The sequence below is a fragment of the Populus euphratica genome, unplaced genomic scaffold (genome assembly GCF_000495115.2).
Source record: "Populus euphratica unplaced genomic scaffold, PopEup_1.0 scaffold3.1, whole genome shotgun sequence".
Classification (NCBI taxonomy): Eukaryota; Viridiplantae; Streptophyta; class Magnoliopsida; order Malpighiales; family Salicaceae; genus Populus; species Populus euphratica.
The window spans coordinates 2,441,522-2,460,938 of NW_011499847.1; the positions used below are offsets into that span (position 1 = coordinate 2,441,522).

Consider the following 19,417-nt stretch of genomic DNA (forward strand, 5'->3'; position numbering starts at 1 on the left):
CCCGAGTTACTGTATGGAACTGAGAGAAGTTCAGAAAAGGTCGGAATGTTCATATGCTATGGATATTTCTCCTGTTATATTTTTCACCACTGTCAAGAAAAGGAAACGGGATTGTGATTTTGTTCTTTATATATGGTTTAAGACATGAAACAGGCTCGAATGCTGCTAAAATCCCTGGTGATTGTTGGAGCTATACTTGGAGCGTTAGTGGCATCCATCGGAGGCTTCGGAGCATTTATTCCTCGGCTGTTCCCCTTTATTTTCACATCTGATCTTAATGTAGCACAAGAGGTTAGGTCGTTTCCTAATTTTTACTAGTTACCACAAGTTTCCATTTTCTAACTAGTAACCACTAAGTAAACCTGCATGAGTTTTCTATAAGGAACATTCATAGTTTACAAGACAGAATCAGAGTTAAAGAATACTTTCTACTAAAATGAAAATATTACAGAGTTAAATAAGCAACATTCATAGTTTAGCATCTTGCATCAAAATGGTTCAATGTAAATTTATGCAGTTGATGATTCTGGTCGGTATTTTCTATTTTGTGTCCCTGCAGATCCCGCAAAGTGTTGATTTGGTTCTTTGTTCAATTATCTGTAACACACTGCATTCACTGCCTTGTGGGAACTTTGCTGGTAGGTTTTTTTTAACATCTATGTTATTTACCCACCAAGTGTTTATAGAATCATGTTTAATTAACGCCTCCAGTGAAAATTTTATCTTCATTGCTCATAACATTTACTCTTCATACCAAACCTCCAGAGCCAGGTAATATTTGATTTCTGACTCTACTTGGAACATTAATGCTGTCGCCACTCGCAAGTCTTGTGTGCTACTCAATCTGGGAGAATTGAATTCTGCCCGCAACATTCATAAAAAGGCTCATATGTAACCCTAGCTCTAACTTGCTTCGACCAGTCAAAGTTTTATGGTTATTATACTCTAAATATGGACGCGCTTGAATAAATCAGCAACCACAGGCACTTGTAATCTAGCATTAGGCTGTTTTTTCGTTGTGAAAGGTGGACGCGATCTTAAGTTCATCAGCTTATCAATGACTGGATGCTTTTCCTTGGTTGCTCTTTTGTTACTGGCCAGTCTTGTTTCTTTAGTCCTCTACCGTCAATTTCGATTGTACCTGTTTCTGATATCTATGCATTAATATTGCCATCCAATTGTTCTTGTTGTCAGCTAGTGAGCAGTAGAGGATATGGTTTACCAGGCCGCTGTTGTGCACTAGTAGCTTTACAATGGGTAAGATTGACATCCCCTAGATAAAGCATTTATGATCACTCATTTTCATGTTTATTTGTTTATATGGTTTGGCTGAAAGCATAAGATTTCCCCGGCTACTTTTTTCTTCGCACTTCAACGCATTCCATCTCCCAAGGGCATACTTAACTAGGAACCTACAGTCCAGCACAAACTGGGGGAAGTAAAAGCTTCCTAGTTTATTTATCCAATAATTAGTATTGGCCTTACAAAATGGTTTATTTCATTTTTCTTTCTCATTGCTGCTCTCAGTCATTGAAAACTAACAGTCTTTTGTTCTAGTTGTCAAAGATCAAGTTGTTCTTGTTCTACGACGTCCTGACAAGGCCAATAGCACATTCAAGGCATTCCAGATGGTAGTATTCTCTGCATGATTCGTTGTCGGAATCGTATACGGTTCTGTGTTTCTTTACAAGATTGTTTTGTGATGTGTAAACTGATTCAAAGCAAATTTGCTTCTAACTTGATCTTTGTTGAAAAAGCTCCAAGATAGAGAGGCTTCTGTCTTGAGAATCAAAGGCTGTAAAAGGCCCAACTATGTGTGCTCATAAACTTTTGCATTTTTGGAGGTACTTCATTTATGTTTCCTGTCCAAACGAATTTGCGTGATCAGGAGTAAAAGACACCAGGAAATTGTCTGGTTTGCCAAGAGGGAGTTAGATGGTCTTGTAATGCCAAAAAATGTGGGCGAGGCATGAAATGACCTGTGTTGTTTTAACTTCATTCATCTCTCAAAGTTTCAAACTGGTGGTAGCTAAGTATGGTTCATCGATCAGGAAAGAAGACTGTAACTAGAAAGAGGGAAATGCGTACTAACTCCCTACTGTAGCAGAATCATGGCCCTGTCAAGAGATCATTCGCAAAATAAGTTCCCTACCCCTAATTTCAAAACCCTATTCGAGTATGTCTGGGTTAGCTGTAATAAAGCATAAAAATAATGTTTTTGATGCTTGTGTCTTGTATTATTGAGGGTTGTATAACACGACAAACACAAACACAAACAAACCCAGAGTCTTGCAGGAAAAGAGGTAGTGAAACTATCTAGCTATGAAGATATGAATAGTTCTCTGAATTTGTAGTCCCGATAAGAAACAAAATTTGAAAATTCTCCTATAAAAAGGGTAAAATGGACCCTCATTGATTCAAAGAATGGTAGAATCCCACACTACTCGTCTGATTAGGATTAAGGATTAATTCCTTAATTAGAACTAATGAATTGAACCGATTAGATATTAAAATTAATTTTAAATAATTATTAATTTTAAAACACTGAAAAATTAATTGAAATATATATAGATTAATGCAGACACTAAGATTAAGGTTTATTTGTGATATTATAGGAAATCTAAGTTATTCCAAACGTAGAGCACAGAAAATCATACCTTAATTTTTAGAAACATATAAACAGTCCCTCTAGTTTCATTTTCTTATGATTAACTTATTATTTGTTACTTTTTTGGTTAATTTACTTATTAATTGTCACCCCAAATGACAGGTCAGCCCATCACCAATTGGTAACGAAAAGAAGGATTAATTTATAAACAAATATGAAAATAAAGTGATTAAAAGGAGTGTCTTAAAAAATAGGGACCAGATTGTTATGTTTTTAAGAAAAAAGGACGAAGTTTACCTTTTTTACAAAATAACAAAAACAAAAGAAAAGGAAAAGAAAAAAGGAGCCAACCGCCACCTGCCTCTCTCTCCCTTTTTGTTTGAAATCCACATTAAACAAAAACCCTAATTTCTCTCTCTCTCAAATTTTTAAGAATTCAACAGAAAATGCAAATCAAAACCCTAATTCATTCTTCAACAATTCCATTTCAAAACCCTAATTTTAAAAAACATCCACAACCATCAATTCTATTAAAAAACCCACCTATCCATCTCCTTCTAAGTCCCAAAGTTCCTACAAAATTAAATATTTTGACACCAAGAAATCATCTTTATGGTTTGAAAGCCAATCTTAGTAGCCAAAGTCAAGAACTTTTCGATACTGACAATGAAATTGAGGGTGAAAATGACAGTGAAACTAGCTCAATTTTGGACGAAGAGGGGATAGAAGTGGATATGAATAGAGAGGGATTGGAGAATCAGAGTTTATGGAGTCAAATAAAGGAGATTGTTTTGTTTACAGGACCTGCTACAGGGCTTTGGTTATGTGGGCCATTAATGAGTCTAATTGATACTGTGGTTATTGGTCAAGGGAGTTACATTGAACTTGCCGCTTTAGGTACTTAACTTTTTTGTTTTATTGAGGAATTTTTTGAACTGGGTTCTTTTTATTTGTCTGTTTAGTTGCTAATGTAATCGCTTTTGAGGGTGTTCTTTGTGTTTGTGTATTTTATTGGGATCTAAAGTAATTAAATGGGGCTTGTTAATGTGTTTTCTTTTTGGATGGGCAGGGCCTGCGACGGTTTTATGTGATTATACGAGTTATGCGTTCATGTTCCTTTCAATTGCCACTTCGAATATGGTTGCAACTTACCTTGCCAGACGGGTCAGTAATTTGTTTCTTTAACCAATGGAATTTGAGTGATTTATTATATGCGGAGTTGTAATTGTTTTGTTTCTGCTTTCAATAAAAAATGCGTTCATGCAGCTTGATGGTGAGACTCGATGTTTACTTAAGGTTGTGAAGTTGATTCTTGAGGTTATTGGAAAATTGTGGTTTGCTGGCAGTCAGGTTTTTGGTGCTATGGTGAAAATCTTGTGTTGTTGAGTGCAAGTGTGCTGGTTTGAGGCTTGAAATTGTATGTGAGAGGACCCCAAGATTGGATTGATTGGCAGCTGATAAAAAAGAACTAATTGCAGCTGTTAGCCTGCGTCCATATAAAACATGATGAGGATACAATGTTGTTGTTAGAAAATCCCAAGCCCTGATTAGATCGATATCCCCCCTCCTCTCGATTTCTCTCACAAACGCTAGCTGACAAGAAAACAGAGTCTTGTATAATCTGGGATCCCAAAACTAAAGCTGGCCCAACAGACTTAAGTAGGATATCTTCCAAGTTTTTTACTGCATTGTTTGATCTGTGCAGGACAAAAATCAAGTGCAGCATCAAATATCTATCCTTCTCTTTGTTGGGATGACTTGCGGCCTGCTTATGCTCTTATTTACAAGATTCTTTGGTTCATGGGCACTAACTGGTAATAAAAATTAGTGAAGCTTTTTATTAATCCTGTATCATGAATGGATGTAGTTTTCTTTCTTTCTTTCTCTTGGTGACTGGCTATATTGTGCTGTTCACTATACATAGTTAGAAACTGAATGCTTGATGGGCTTGCTTTTCTTCTATTTTTCAGCTTTCTCAGGACCAAAAAATGCACAAATTCTACCTGCAGCAAATACATACGTTCAGGTTTGTGTCCTTTTTCACATCTTTTACCTGTCCTTTCTTATTAAACCCTGAAACTAATTTTCAGAAAGGAAAGTTTAATAATAACAGAAGTCTTTTCAATTGTATCATGGATTTATTTTATTGATGTATTTGTTAAGTAGGAAGTGGGTTTTGTTGTACATTATCATCTTGTGGAAAATAACATCTATTGCATTTGATTCGTGAGGTTTCTGATTGAATATGTTTATTATCATTGATGGAATTTGACAAGTTTAGTCAGCTGTTTCTTTATGACCATCAATGATGAGAACACATGGAGAAATTTCTGCTGTATTTCTACTGAGTACAGGTTTATGCCGTGGCCAGAGAGAAAATTATTGACTACTCTTGTCTGGTCCCGAAGTTCTGATCATTTATCTTCAAATACTTGATGATTTGACATCTTTTTACTTGGTGTCCTCTATTATACTCATTGAATGGGATCATTAACATGGTCAATTACTGTACATTACATCCAACTTGTTTGTTAATGTAATTTTTACTTGAACTTAATATTTTGTTGTCAGATTCGAGGCTTAGCATGGCCTGCAGTTCTTGTAGGATGGGTTGCTCAAAGTGCAAGGTGAAACTATATTATTCTCCTCATCATTGCTTTATCCCATGCTTTATCTACTTGATGAGCTAACAGTGTCTTAAGCTACTTAGTTATACTGGGCTCTCTTAGCGCCCCCGCTGCACCCCCCTCCCCGGGGTCCCTATGCATTTAGTTTAAAATATGTAAAGCCTTCTAGGGACTATATATTATCTCCACAATTTTTCTACCCCCTTCCTTTGGGCTCCCTATGCATTTAGTTTTAGTCTATATCTTTAAGACATGTAAAGTCTTCTAGGGACCATTCATTATCTCCACAAATTAGGCTTTCAGTGGAGTGCTCTAATGACCTTGAGAAAAGCATCCGATTTTGTGTTAAAAGATCTTGCAAACTGAAAGCCTTGCCTTTGAGTAAGACAATGCGTCCTTTTTATATATATCTTAAACATTCATGATTTTTTAACCTCTGAAAGTCTATTCACCTTTTCTTTTCATACTTGCATCCTTGTCTTAACTTGATTTATTGCCCTTGAGACTCTGACATTGAGTTCCTAGTTCGATATTTCATGAAACTCCTAACAGTTTTGGCTTGGCTAGTTTTGAGCTTGTAAATGTTCCCTTTTCTGTTTCCAGTCTCGGCATGAAAGATTCGTGGGGGCCTCTAAAGGCTTTGGTGGTTTCTAGTGTTGTAAATGGTGTTGGTGATGTAGTCCTCTGCAGCTTTTTAGGCTATGGAATTGCTGGTGCTGCATGGGCCACAATGGTGTCACAGGTATGCTGACTATTCCTTGTGTAAAATTAAATTTCATCTTCTTATATTTGCACTGAGCCATTTGAAATGTATCAAAAATAAAAAGTGCAATTCCTTTCTCTTTTGTTTTCCTCTTACCCCAATATGCTCTAGGTTATTGCAGCTTATATGATGATAGAAGCTTTGAACAAAAAAGGATACAATGCATTTTCCATCTCTGTTCCAACACGTGACGAAATCCTGACAGTAATTGGGCTTGCTGCACCAGTGTTTGTGACAATGATATCAAAGGTTGCTCATTATTCAATTTTATATATGTGGTCCTATCTTATGACTTGAAAGTATCTGAAACTTTTGATCGTTTAGGTGGCTTTCTATTCTCTCATGATATATTTTGCGACATCTATGGGCACACATTCCGTGGCTGCTCATCAGGTAGACATAGCCATAGTCATAGTTGCAGTTTAAGTTACTTTCCTCTTTGCTTTAGCTTTATATCAATTTAAAACTGATGAACCTGAGAATTTACAATTTACTCCAGGTCATGCTTCAAATAATGGGTATGTGTACAGTATTGGGCGAGCCTCTCTCACAAACTGCACAATCATTTATGCCTGAGTTGATATATGGTGTAAATCGAAGTTTGGAAAAGGTGTGTTCTTCAGCCATTGTATTTTCAGCACTTGCAACCACTTTCTCTGAAATCCAGTTAGTTTTCTTACATTGTGATGATCATGGAACTTCCTTTCCCCCTCTCTTATCATTATGGAATGACCACGTGTCGTAAATTTTGCAGTTGCAGTATCTCTACTGTTTTTCTTTTTTGTCCGGGGTCTTCTGACTGGTCTGTCATATGAAACAGGCTCGAAGGCTGCTAAAATCACTTGTCACAATTGGGGCTACAATGGGATTGCTTCTAGGGACCATTGGTACATTTGCTCCTTGGTTGTTCCCAAATATCTTTACACGTGATCAGAAGGTCATACAGGAGGTTAGTTCTTACCTTTTTACTTCTATTTCCTTTTTCCATTATTTTTATCAGGAATTATTTGTGTTGCCTAGATATCAGAAGCAATGGAGGAATCTTGAGCGGTTTCCTTCTTTAGTGCTGATATTAACCTTTATACCATTGCATGGAACCACATGTAACCGAACCTAAGTGGGATTCTGTCTACTGATTAAACTGAAAGTGTACTTTAACTCTGTTGGATCTTTCTTTTTGTTTATTTGTTTATTTTTACTCTTTTAAGTTTTGAGCTTTGTGTTACATGAGCCAATCCATAAATTCAGAGACCATTTTAAATGTTTCAGTCTTGCAACCATGCAGATGTACAAAGTGCTGTTACCGTTCTTTATGGCAATTGCTGTGACACCTAGCATTCATTGCCTCGAGGGGACACTGTTGGTATGTTCAGTTTTGCTTTAATTTGAATGCTCTCCTTAACTCTCTTGGGAGTCCATGCTTTTTTTTTATTGAAATGTTAGTGAAATTTTTATGGAGTTTGCTCACTCACAATGGAAGTTGAGTCTCAGACATGCTGTTAACATTTTACCGTTGATAGATGCAGCATGGTTTCAGAAATACAATCTCCATATACCACATCTAATCAAGTGGTTAACCAATTAAATGACTATAGAAACTGTTGCTGTGATTGGGAGTTTTTTCCACTTCTCTAGGTGCCAGATTCTCCTCCAGAAGTCTCAACCAAGTGCCTCTTGGCCCCTTCACTGACATGTCAGGAACCTTTGTGTGGCCAGAAAGTCAAGGGACTGCATCTAATTTGTTTGTAAAACTGCTTCTTGCAGTATATAATATTTTCTGACTGGGGAAAAGTGATTGATATATGCAAATATAACAACAAAATTGCCAATAATTTAACAAATACTCTCTAACTCGGTCCAAGTTGCTTTATCAAGTGTGTTTTTGCAGGCTGGACGGGATCTTAGATTCCTTAGCTTTTCAATGACTGGATGCTTTTCTTTGGGTGCTATTGTACTGATGGTAGAATTCTACGACTTGATCTCCTGGTGTTTTCTCTCTGTTTCCCACTTGGTCTCCTGGTGTTTTCTCTCGGTTTCCCACGAACTCTACTAGTTTCACTTATTTTTCTCATTTCCAGCTTTTTAGCAGGAGAGGATATGGTTTGCCTGGCTGTTGGTATGCACTTGTAGGATTTCAATGGGTAAGACCAACAATCTTAGCCGGACAGCACTTCTATAATTTGACAGCTCATGTCTTGAAAACGTTTCAACACACAAATACCGTTTTTTCAGGCTCGATTTTTCCTTTCTCTTCGGCGACTTCTTTCTCCTGATGGCATACTTTTCTCCGAGGACTTGAGCCGCTATAAAATGGAGAAGCTGAAAGTTACTTAGCATAGTGCATGAGAGAAACAGGTCTCTAGATGTCAATATGGTCTCTAGAGAGCTGTTGAAATTACCTTTCAAATGTAAAATTACGAATAGATGATGTTTAGAATCGGATTGTAAAATTGAATGGTAAAATCGGAAGGTTTTACTTAGGTAATAACACATTATCAAGATGTAATTTACGTGAGAAACCAACTTGTAACGTTTCTTTCTTAAGATTTTTTAAACTATTTTGATGAAAAGAGTCTAAATATCAAATCGATTTGGAAAAGAAAAGCAGCTAAACAATATTGCTGAGGTGCTCAATAATTAGAATGTAACTTAGTGGCAGGTAAAGCTTAGTTTGTTTTGGTTTTGAAAAAATAATATTAATGTCAAATTTTATAACTCAAGACTGGTATTCATGTCTTTACTAGAGTCGAGAAGAAATCGTCTAAAACCCGTTGGCTAATGGGTCAAGTCAACCTAAGATGAGTTATCTAAACTAGTAGATCAAAGCAAGATTTGATAGTTGACCAAGACAAGGCTTGTGTCACGAGCTACGAGGATTGCTTTTTATTTTTATTTTTTAAATGATTAAAATAATAATATTTTAATTAAAAAAAAGTCAACAGGATGAAGGTCAGGTCTTAAACTGGTCGATGGGTTAACTTGAGTTTTTTATTGGATAACTGAGTTTTCTTCATTTATTTTTCCTTCAATCTAGGTTTTTCATCAGCTCAATCAGGTTTTTTATTTTGAACACATTACATGTGTACAGTAAGGGTCAACCTCTACTCCAAAAGGCACAATTCTGAACTGATAGACGGAATCAATAGAGATTTGTCAAAGGATAGCCTGTGCAGCCGTCATGTTACGTTTTGGTTAATTACATTCTATGTCATTCCTATGACCTCAGAGATGTTGCATGTTTTGATGGTTAAGAAACTTTTGGGTGACTACGAGGTAGATAACTTCACCTCAACATATGCTGCTTTGTTTTGTTTATTCTAGGTGTTCTAAAAGGTCTATCATATTAAACAGGAGTGGATGCTGTTAAGTTCACTTGTGATAGCCACACTTGGCTTGGTACTAGGGATAGTTGGAACATCTATGCCTTGGTTGCTTCCCATTATCTTCACACCTGACCGGACGATCGTGTAGCAGGTTAGTTAACTTTGTTTCTTTCCTGCTATGTCGTCAAATTTGTGAGCCCTGCAACCACATACGCGTTGTTTACGGTCAATAGTTTTACCAATTAGCTAATCACAGATTTGCACAAGTGGGATTGTGACTACTGACCACTGCCTCTTGCTCTGAAACATCGAATTTATGTCAATAACATTAAAAGTTTTCTGCTCCATGTCAAGTGATGCAATCAGCAGTTCAATGAAACTTGCCTGTTTCAGTCTGGTATTTCTAACTTGTAAGTGGTATTGAGAACTGATAGATAACTAAAACACTTTAAATCAAACAAGCTTTAATTTATCCTCAACCAAGCATCTTGATAGAAGTTCATACTATTAGTCATTGGAAAGCTCTTTTTTTTTCTTTTTCTTTTTTTTTTTTGCAGTGAGTATCAAGCATCTTCTACAAACCAATCATGAAATGGATATCAGGAATTGCAAAAAACTTGTGGATGGAAAAACCACTTTCAATCATGCTATGTTTCTAGAAATCTTATTTTGTGTCTTTGCAGATGCACTAGGTTCTGATACCTTACTTTATCGCGTTATCTGTGACACCCAGCACTCATAGCCTTGAAGGGCATTGCTGGTATGCTTGGTTTGACTTCAATTTCAATATGGATCTTCCCCCTTGGGTTTCTTGATGAACGTGCATCTCATGGTTGTTTGTCGGATCAAGAATTAGTGAAGCTGGTTTTATTGGTTGATTCTTGCTCGACACAAAAATTTGGACAAAGCCACATCCAACATTGCATCATGGTCTCGAGATTATGTTTATTTGCAGGCTGGACGAGATCTTAAATTTATTAGCTTGTCAACATGCGGATGCTTTGCCTTGGTGTTGATTTTATTAACGGTAGAGTTCTATTCCTTGGTCCACCAGCACCTATCCAAGAAAATTCTTTGGATTTTCCATGAAGGATCATGTCGCTGCCGTTCTTCTTTGAAGAAGTCACAGTTGGGCTACAAATACACGGCTGATGCACTGATCTGAGCTGTGACATGTTCTTCCTGGCAGCTGATGGCGAATGCCCATTGATTAATAATTAATTGCATACTGTGTATTCAACAATAAAGTTCCTTTTGTGGACTAATAACGCAGTATTTGAAGTTGAGAGCATTCTTATGAATCATGGTAGACATAATGAATGATATTTTAGTAGTGATCGGTAACCGGAGAAGAAAATAGTGGAACACGTTTGCTGGAGAAACATAAAAATAAATTTGTCCTAAAAGATATTTTAATAACAAAAACTAAAGTTAACCACACCTAAATTCAAAGTAAAAAGAGAAGGAACGCGCGTGTTTTTGATCCGCAATGAGGCACTGGCAACAAATGAAAACTGGACCATACTCAGATGCTACTCTCTCATCAGTCTAAAATACCCTTTTTGTGGGAGATCAACGAGAAAACGAAAAGGATTGCCCTTTGTTTGGTCATGGTTGGTGGCCCCATTGGGCCATGAAAATTCTAAGCCGCGAACTCCAGAAGTCCTTCTTGTGGCCTTGAAAGCTCTTACAAAACCAACCGAAATTATCTCCGAACCAGTCTTATTCTCCTCTACGGCTGTTTCTTGTCCTAAAGTCTCACCTCTAACTACTTCTCCCTCTTCCTTTTCTCTTTGGCCATTGTTCTTTCGTTTATTTTTTCCTTTTTTCTTTCACTCAACTTTCTTGCTGGAAAAATGCAAGCCCGTACTCTGCTTCACTGTTCTCATACTCCTCTTCAAAACCATAAATATCCTAGATTTCTTTCTCGGTCTTTAATCTCTTTCAAGAAACGACCTCTATCTTTAGTTTCACCTAACTCACACATCTCTCATTTGCATCCAATTCCACTCGTTATTAAACCAAGAAGTAGACTTCTTCCACCATGCAATAGCCCTGCCCATGAATCCGCTAACAGTTCTGTGACTGAAAATGAAAGTAGTACTGATTCAATTTCAGAATTTATAGAAGAAACAGGAATAGAGATGAATAGAGAGGGACTGGAGAATCAGAGTATGTGGGAGCAAATGAAGGAGATTGTGATGTTCACAGGACCTGCTACTGGGCTTTGGATATGTGGGCCATTGATGAGTCTTATTGACACTGCAGTTATTGGTCAAGGAAGCTCCATTGAGCTAGCTGCTTTAGGTACTTCCTTGAAACTTTATTAATGGAGGATTTTGAGTCCAGGTTAGTTAGGTTTTGACTGTGAATTTTGGGATGAGCAGGTCCTGGGACAGTTCTGTGTGATGGTATGAGTTATATATTCATGTTCCTTTCAATTGCTACTTCGAATATGGTTGCCACTTCCCTTGCTAAACAGGTTAGTTTCTTTTTACTGTTCAAATGCATTAAGTTGTATGTGAAATTAAGTAAAGCAGTGTTCTAATCTCACTAATAGGGCTGTTCTGTTGTGGCTAATTAGTCCCCAAATGTTTATAAACATACACAAAAACTTTTAAAATTTATCCTACATGAAATAGTAATAAGAACCAATGGGGTTAATAATGGCCGATATATGGTTTATTAGCTCAATTATTCCGTGGAATGCGAGTAGCTCCTTATACTTATAGGTTACATATTGGCCATTCATACTTCTTGGTGTTTTTCAATAATTTCAAGGTGTTTTTCAATAATTTCAAACAATAGCGCAGGACAAAAATGAAGTGCAGCATCAACTATCTATGTTGCTCTTTATTGGGTTGACTTGTGGTTCTCTGATGTTTTTGTTCACAAAGTTCTTTGGCCCATCAGCACTAAAAGGTAACTGAGACCGCTGCAATTTTGTGGTTTTTTTCATATATTGGCAGATGCAGTGCCTTATTATATTAGGTTGGCCTGTCATAGTGTTTGGTATCAACCAATAATTGGTCACCTGAATCGATGGAGGTCAATCTGCGACTGACAAACTTGCTATTATCTTCTTTTCAGCATTCGCAGGGTCAGATAATTTAGATATAATACCTGCAGCTAACACATACGTTCAGGTGCATTCTCTTTTCCCATAAATTAATATGTTACTTGATCTAAATAATCGCTAGTTTTCCTATACTTTGTGTGATGGATATGTATTTTCTTTGTCTTATTGGTGAAGCACAAAACCAAGAGAGAGTATTTATTGTGGAAGGCTTTTCAAGCTCCATTGATTATGGCTACTTTGTTATTCATCATCGGGAAGTATAATTAATATGTTTACCGAACCTTCCTCAAATCTTTAAGGCATCTCCAGACTGCACTTTCCCATATATTCTGTGCTGTTCAAGTATGAAAGCTTGATTTGTACTTTAATGAAACCTGAAAGGTCGATATTTTATGATAAACTATTGGCAGTTGGATAGAATTGGACATGTCAGAAAATCATTTCCTATGGTTGAATTTCAATCATGATTTTTGATTAAATGACATGTTGATAACTGATTTTTTTGTTTTCTGTTTGTAGATTCGAGGTTTAGCATGGCCTGCAATTCTTATTGGATGGGTTGTTCAAAGTGCAAGGTGTAAATACACTACATTTCTTCCATCCATTATCTACTGAATGTGTTAGCAGCTGCTTAATTTGGTCATTATATGACAGTTCTTCTGCAGTCCCAATGCAATATTTAAGGATCATTATAGTGTTGTTGAATTTGTGGTGTTTGTATGGATTTGCTAGGTATTTCATTTATTCATTAATTATTCTGGCTAGGTTATAATTTCCTTTAAGAATAGTTCTTCTGTTTCTCAGCCTTGGAATGAAAGATTCATGGGGACCATTAAAAGCGTTGGCAGTTGCTAGTGCTGTAAATGGCATTGGTGATATAGTCCTGTGCAGATTTCTTGGATATGGTATCGCCGGCGCAGCATGGGCTACAATGGCATCACAAGTATGCTGATAAACGTTCTGCTATTAATCTATATTCATTGATTCCGTACCATGCACCATATTTAAGAACTTCATTGCTTGTTGCATTTCCACTGACGTGTTCACATTTCAGATTGTTGCAGCTTTTATGATGATTAATTCACTGAACAAGAAAGGATACAATGCATATGCAATGTCTGTTCCATCAACTGATGACCTCATGATTGTATTTAGACTTGCTGCTCCAGCTTTTATTATGATGATTTCAAAGGTTTATGATGTGCTTACTCGATTCTATAGCATTGGCTGTGTGCTTGTGATTATTGTTATGCATTTGACTGTTCTATTTTTTAGGTGGCTTTCTATTCCCTCATCGTATATTTTGTTACATCTATGGACACCGTCACCTTGGCCGCTCATCAGGTTTCTTATGCTAACTCTCATATTTTTTTGGAGCTTACAGTAAGTATCTTGAAAATTGATGTTCGTGATTTGCTGTAGGTCATGATTCAAGCATTCTTCATGTGCACAGTTTGGGGCGAGCCTCTTTCTCAAGCTGCACAATCATTTATGCCTGAGTTGATGTATGGGGTCAATCGAAGTTTGGAAAAGGTATCTATACTAACTATTCATTGATGCTAAACCTACTACTTCCATGTGCTGATTCTATCACTTGCTGGTCTAATTTCGAGGCATGCAAAGAGTTTCTTGTTGTTTTTGCATATACAAAATATGCAGAAACACAACCTGGCTCCCCCAGTTTAGACAGACGGGATGGATTATGCAGATAACTTGTGTCAAAGAATCTATATAGGTTTTTGGTTTCTTAGAATGTGTTCAAGGTTTATGACATCTGACAGGCTCGAACTATGCTGAAATCACTGGTGATCATTGGAACAATCCTTGGATTGGCATTAGGGATCATTGGAACATCTGTTCCTTGGTTTTTCCCCAGCATCTTCACACATGATCAGAAGATCATCCAGGAGGTTGGTTCTTGTTTGCAGTAATTTCACATGCAATTTATCCACGTGTTATATGTATCATGATTCATGGGCAAGGAAGGAAGTCCATGAGTCCTTTCAGTTATTATCTAAGATTTGCAAGCTTTGCACCTAATCATATGCACTTCACTGGGATTGTGAAACTGCTTCGACGCTGAAATATCAGTACTTTTATCCCTTGAGCTCCATTTAAGCATTCACTCTACTCATTCCATCCATGGGATTAGATACCATTTGGATTTTGAAATGGTCCATGGTTTCAGATCTATATTAACATAAACATAGTTCAACTGTAGCAACATCTCTTGAATTGATTATTGCATCTGTCAGTGGCTCACATTGTTGGTTTTTGTTATCGCCTGCAAACCATGAGCTAAAGGAAAGCGATATATTAAATTGCTAATACACCATGAACATGAAGCACCTTCGTAATGGTTGTTTAGGTTTCAGCTTCTGACGCTTCTTTGTATGCCAATCATATGTCCATGCAGATGCACAAAGTGCTCATACCATACTTTCTTGCGTTAGCTGTGACTCCCTGCATTCTTAGCCTTGAGGGAACATTGCTGGTATGTTTGCTTATACATCACTCTGAATAATTATGACTTCCAAAACAATTTCCTATATGCATGTCCGGCATGTTTTACGTCTGTCCTTTTGGATCATGGATTGATAAAACAAGATCCAACTCTGTTTCTATGATGGTGGTCAAGTCTGTCCATGTCATTGTGGCAATACGCTTAACACCGTGGAGTTTGTTTGAATATGAAGCTGGCATGTATGAGGTGTTCTTTAGTTTGTATTCTGGCATCATAATATCAGTAACTTTATGCAGGCTGGACGGGATCTTAAATTTATTAGCTTGGCGATGAGTGGATGCTCTTTTACGGGTGCACTATTGCTGTTGGTAGAGATCCGTTTATTCATCTCCTAATTGTCGACAGTCCTTTTTGCTATGCATTAATCTCGGTTTCTTGTTTTCACCAGCTTGTGAGCAGCAGAGGATACGGTCTGCCAGGCTACTGGTTTGCACTTGTAGGATTTCAATGGGTAAAGACTGGCATCTCTAGCAACTAGGCTGGAAATATTCAATCCTTGACTGATTTGAAAGATCCTTTTTCTTTTTCCTTGTTTTTCAGGGTCGATTTTTTCTCGCCCTCCAACGCCTTCTTTCCCCTGACGGCATACTTTTCTCGGAAGATTTGAGCCAGCATGAACTGAAGGAGCTGAAAGCAGCTTAGTTTCATAATCCACAAACTTTTCCACGTAGAGCTAAGTTCATGAAATCGTCGAGGACCAAAATCCCATGCTTCTCATCTAGCGAAGCAAACAAATTACCACAACATTGCAAGATGTTTTTTGTCCATGCCACCTGCTGTCAAGTATCATTTATCGAGTATCATTATCGTTTAAAGTATCAATGTAGGCTAAGATCAAACGAGTACGTAGAGGAAAACAGCAGTTAATGTCGTTTTGATGCAAAAATTGTTTTGAAGGATTACTAGAGTCTAAAACATAAGCCAATATTGCCATGTGAACTTGGGTGCGCAAGCGCGTATACTATAAGCGATTTCAAAATCAATTCTGTATGGTGTTCAAAACCAGAGATTCTGGGTCTGATCTGATCCCCATGGGTGTCCATGCCTCAACCTGTAACTTTTTCACAACTTACCAGAAAAAAATAAAATAAAATAAGTTGGGGGGGGGTGGGGTGGTCAAGAGGACTCAACGACATGCAATTTGCCAACTAATATTTTATCCTTCAAAGAAGCCACGATGCAAACCATCTCGGTGCCAACACTCAAGCTATCTCACTGTCCTTGAAGCCATTTCTACATCTATCAAACAAATTCGTGATTTATGGAAATGAAAAAGCCCCTTGCATGTTAGTCCAATTTCAGAGCCTCTCTGTTGTGTCTGGACATGAATTCCTCAAGGCCATTTTACGCTAATATTAACTTTCCATCAAGCAAGTAGCAGAAAATGTAGTTTATACCCTGCTGCTTCCTCGACGACCATGCCCAGAAAATCGCCTTGGTTCTCCTCTCGACTGCAATTTCATTAAGGTTATATCAGAGAGATTCTACAACAAACAACAATCATTTTCTGCAAATGGCTGTGAATTGTGAAAGAGGAACTCAAGAAAGGGAGTTTTCCTTACCAATGGCACAGACATCAATTTTGGTGTTTTTCTCACATAAACTCTACGAGCCTGTTGCCTTTTCTCCTCGGCCTTCATTTTAGTGAGACTAGGCCGATATATAATGACAGTCCGACCAATTTGACCAACTACCACTGAACCAGTTGCTTCCTCCAGTCGTCGCACCACATCCTCTAGCTCCCCTGGACAAGTCCTGTGTATTTTAATCTGTTTGCAGAACTTATGCATTTAATTAGCACACCAAAAATTCTGCAATCATTGTTTAAAAAAAAAATGCATTTGAATGCTTGTCCAAATCCTAAAGCTGAAACAATGATTAGCAACTTCCACAAATTGCTAATAAAAGTACATGATTGATCACTGCTACTGCACTACACCCACAATTTCCAGTATCTAATCTAAGTCAGCTCAATTTTGCATAACAATGTGTGGCAGAAAAAAAAAACAAAAAAAAAGCAGGCACTTCCCTGAGTACATCTACAAGCTAAAGGTTATCAAGCTAGTGGAGCAGCTCACATATTATATGACAAGTTGAGGAAAACTCTAGCCACTCCAACATTTATCTAAACAGCAGGTAGAAGCTATGCAAACAGAGATCAGTAAAACATGTCGCTCAAAACTGCGGAAGCAAATCTTGATGTAATAAACATGATCGTCCACAAGTCAATTACTTCTGCCCCCGCAAGAAAAAAAACTAGCTAGTACCCACACCAAAGAACATCAAGGGAGTGTTGTTAATTGCAACTTTCTGTGTAAACAGTTCTAACCAAATAGTACAAATCTAAAGGGCTGGCAGCAATTTGACTCTTGCCCTCAATTCAAACTCCACGAACAGGCAACAACACTGACAAGCTAAAATTTTCATCAACCTGAGAAATCAAAGCCTAGTCCAAAAGCTTCCCCTAACATTTCCAAGCAACTAAACAAAGTTTAGACAGACCCACATTGAAGAAAAAATAAAGAACACTAGGCATCCCACGTTATCCTAATTCCAAACTAAGCATAACCTCTAAACCCTTGACCAATCAACTAGTCATTCAAACTCAAAGAACCTAATAATAAACAGCCAATCGGAGAAATTAACTACCAAAAACAAACATTGAAAAAAATCATGGTTTTACCTTTAAAAGCTCATTGGCTTCAAGGGTCTCAATAAAAGAGGTTGCAACATTATCAGTAAAACCAGACTTGCCAATCAACTGAGACTTTAGCTTCTTTCCCAATCCATGAGCATAAGATGCTAATTCCTTCTTTTCCTTCACTGTCAAAGTCGGTACCTTCACCCCATTTCTCTTCAAACCCTCTTTAGTGGAACCGTCACCAGAAACATCAACAACACTATCTTCCAGCTCCAAATTATCACTTTCACCCTCAATATCGTCCTCTTTATTACCATTTTCAATTTCATCATCGATAAAGCCTTCACCTTTTTCTTCTTCTCTTTGGTCTTCTTCTTCTAGTTCCTGTAAGGTGAGAGAGTGGTTGTGAGCTCTTTGAAAGCAAGGGAAAGAGCGAAGGGAGAAGAGGAGAGGAGAACTGGGGAGAGAAGAGAGTGAAGAGAAGAGGATAGTGTTAGTTTTTTGACTTGGGGTTTTGTGGGATTTTGAGAGAATGGTTTTCGTTGTTGTTGTTGTGGTGGTGCAAGTTGGTCTCAAGAAGTATGAGAGCAGTTGTGGTGGTGCAAATTGTTGAGATGGTGGTGGACGGAGAAGATGGTGGAGGACATGGGGGGTTGTCGATGAGGATGTTATAGCCACCGCCATCATTACTGTGAATTCTTGGTTGTTGCTTCTGCTAGATTTGTAGTGAGGTAAATGATATACCAACTCACCATGTAAATACACTACCCAAACTGACCCCACCAAGCATACACCAGTTATCTCTAACACGTAAACACTACCTCTACCTCCTCTATCTTTAAAGACTCATTATTGGCAAGAGCGTAAAATCAAGAGGTTTTTGTTTTTTTTATCTCAATTTAAGTTTTATAATTGTTAATATTAATAGTTATTAAAAATTTATATAATTATTAATTTTAAAGTTTATAAAAACTAGTTGAATATGGTTGTTAATATTAATAACTATTAAAAATTTATTTAATTGCTAGTTTAATGATTCATAGGAATTAACCAATATACACGTAAATTATTTTAAACATGCAAAGTAAATTAAAAAAAATCTTATCATCTTAAATTTATTATTTCTAAGCTGCTGTCTCTACTGAGTATGATTATTAATATTAATAATTTTAAAAAATTTGTTTAATTATTAATTTTAAAATTTATAGAGATTAATTAAAATAAATACAGACGGTCTTGAAAATGCAACCTGAACTAAAAAAATTTATTGTCAAACATATAAAAATTATAGTAGAAAAGGCTTCTTGAAACCTAAGTTATAAAGCCCTTCAAAAATCAAAAACTACTCTATAAATGTGGAAACTAGTCATCATGTCCTTACCTTTAATGGGGAAGTAAGAGAGGGAGAGGGCCACCTTCTAGAAAGACAGCAAGAGAAAAAGGAAGGATTTATCCTTAGTTAAAGAGATTTTTTTTCCTCCTCGTTCATTTCGTTCGAAGATGACAGTGTCTGAGGATCGTGGTAGAAGGAAATAAACCTTGTTTACCACGGTGTGTTTGTTATTATATTTTGAAAATATTTTAAAAAAAAATTAATTTTTTTTATTTTTTAAATTAATATTTTTATGTTTTCAGAATATTTTGATAAGTTAGTAAAAAAATAATTTTTAAAAAATAAAAATAATATTATTTTAATATATTTTAAAATAAAAAATATTTTAAAAAACATCAGAAAATTACAATGACAGAAGCAATTGACCCTGTCGCATCCTGGCCACCAAATCTAATAGGCCGTATAGCTTGATAATTTGGTTACCAATACGACTGCCTGCTGTCCTTTGCTTCACCATTG

The 19,417-nt window shown here is 36.8% G+C and overlaps 3 protein-coding genes and 1 long non-coding RNA gene across 5 annotated transcripts; 3 read left to right on the forward strand and 1 right to left on the reverse strand.

Moving 5' to 3' along the window:
- Positions 1-1,021: 1,021 nt before the first annotated feature.
- LOC105141848 (uncharacterized) lies at positions 1,022-1,823 on the forward strand. Of its 2 annotated transcripts, XR_845459.1 has the most exons (3): positions 1,022-1,096; positions 1,195-1,257; positions 1,558-1,823. It is a non-coding gene; the product is annotated as an uncharacterized LOC105141848 (long non-coding RNA). The 2 variants fall into 2 exon arrangements; XR_845458.1 differs by having other exon boundaries at positions 1,195-1,823.
- A 1,129-nt stretch (positions 1,824-2,952) lies between these two features.
- Positions 2,953-8,568, forward strand: LOC105141865 (MATE efflux family protein 4, chloroplastic-like). Its single transcript, XM_011049245.1, has 14 exons — positions 2,953-3,505; positions 3,678-3,772; positions 4,314-4,422; positions 4,579-4,634; positions 5,180-5,235; positions 5,839-5,977; positions 6,110-6,247; positions 6,323-6,391; positions 6,498-6,608; positions 6,819-6,947; positions 7,284-7,361; positions 7,887-7,958; positions 8,077-8,139; positions 8,231-8,568. The coding sequence occupies exons 1-14, from the start codon at positions 3,055-3,057 to the stop codon at positions 8,330-8,332; spliced, it is 1,668 nt and encodes a 555-aa protein (XP_011047547.1). The 5' UTR covers positions 2,953-3,054; the 3' UTR covers positions 8,333-8,568.
- Positions 8,569-10,805: 2,237 nt separating this feature from the next.
- LOC105141856 (MATE efflux family protein 4, chloroplastic-like) lies at positions 10,806-15,907 on the forward strand. The gene is made up of 14 exons (XM_011049235.1): positions 10,806-11,628; positions 11,709-11,803; positions 12,135-12,243; positions 12,412-12,467; positions 12,920-12,975; positions 13,205-13,343; positions 13,455-13,592; positions 13,676-13,744; positions 13,823-13,933; positions 14,182-14,310; positions 14,817-14,894; positions 15,161-15,232; positions 15,313-15,375; positions 15,465-15,907. The coding sequence occupies exons 1-14, from the start codon at positions 11,178-11,180 to the stop codon at positions 15,564-15,566; spliced, it is 1,668 nt and encodes a 555-aa protein (XP_011047537.1). The 5' UTR covers positions 10,806-11,177; the 3' UTR covers positions 15,567-15,907.
- Positions 15,908-16,037: 130 nt separating this feature from the next.
- LOC105141875 (uncharacterized) lies at positions 16,038-18,353 on the reverse strand. The gene is made up of 3 exons (XM_011049256.1): positions 17,608-18,353; positions 16,487-16,693; positions 16,038-16,375 (listed from the first exon to the last, which is right to left on the reverse strand). Exons 1-3 carry the CDS (start codon positions 18,250-18,252, stop codon positions 16,316-16,318), a joined length of 912 nt encoding a protein of 303 aa, XP_011047558.1. The 5' UTR covers positions 18,253-18,353; the 3' UTR covers positions 16,038-16,315.
- Between the last annotated feature and the right edge of the window lie 1,064 nt (positions 18,354-19,417).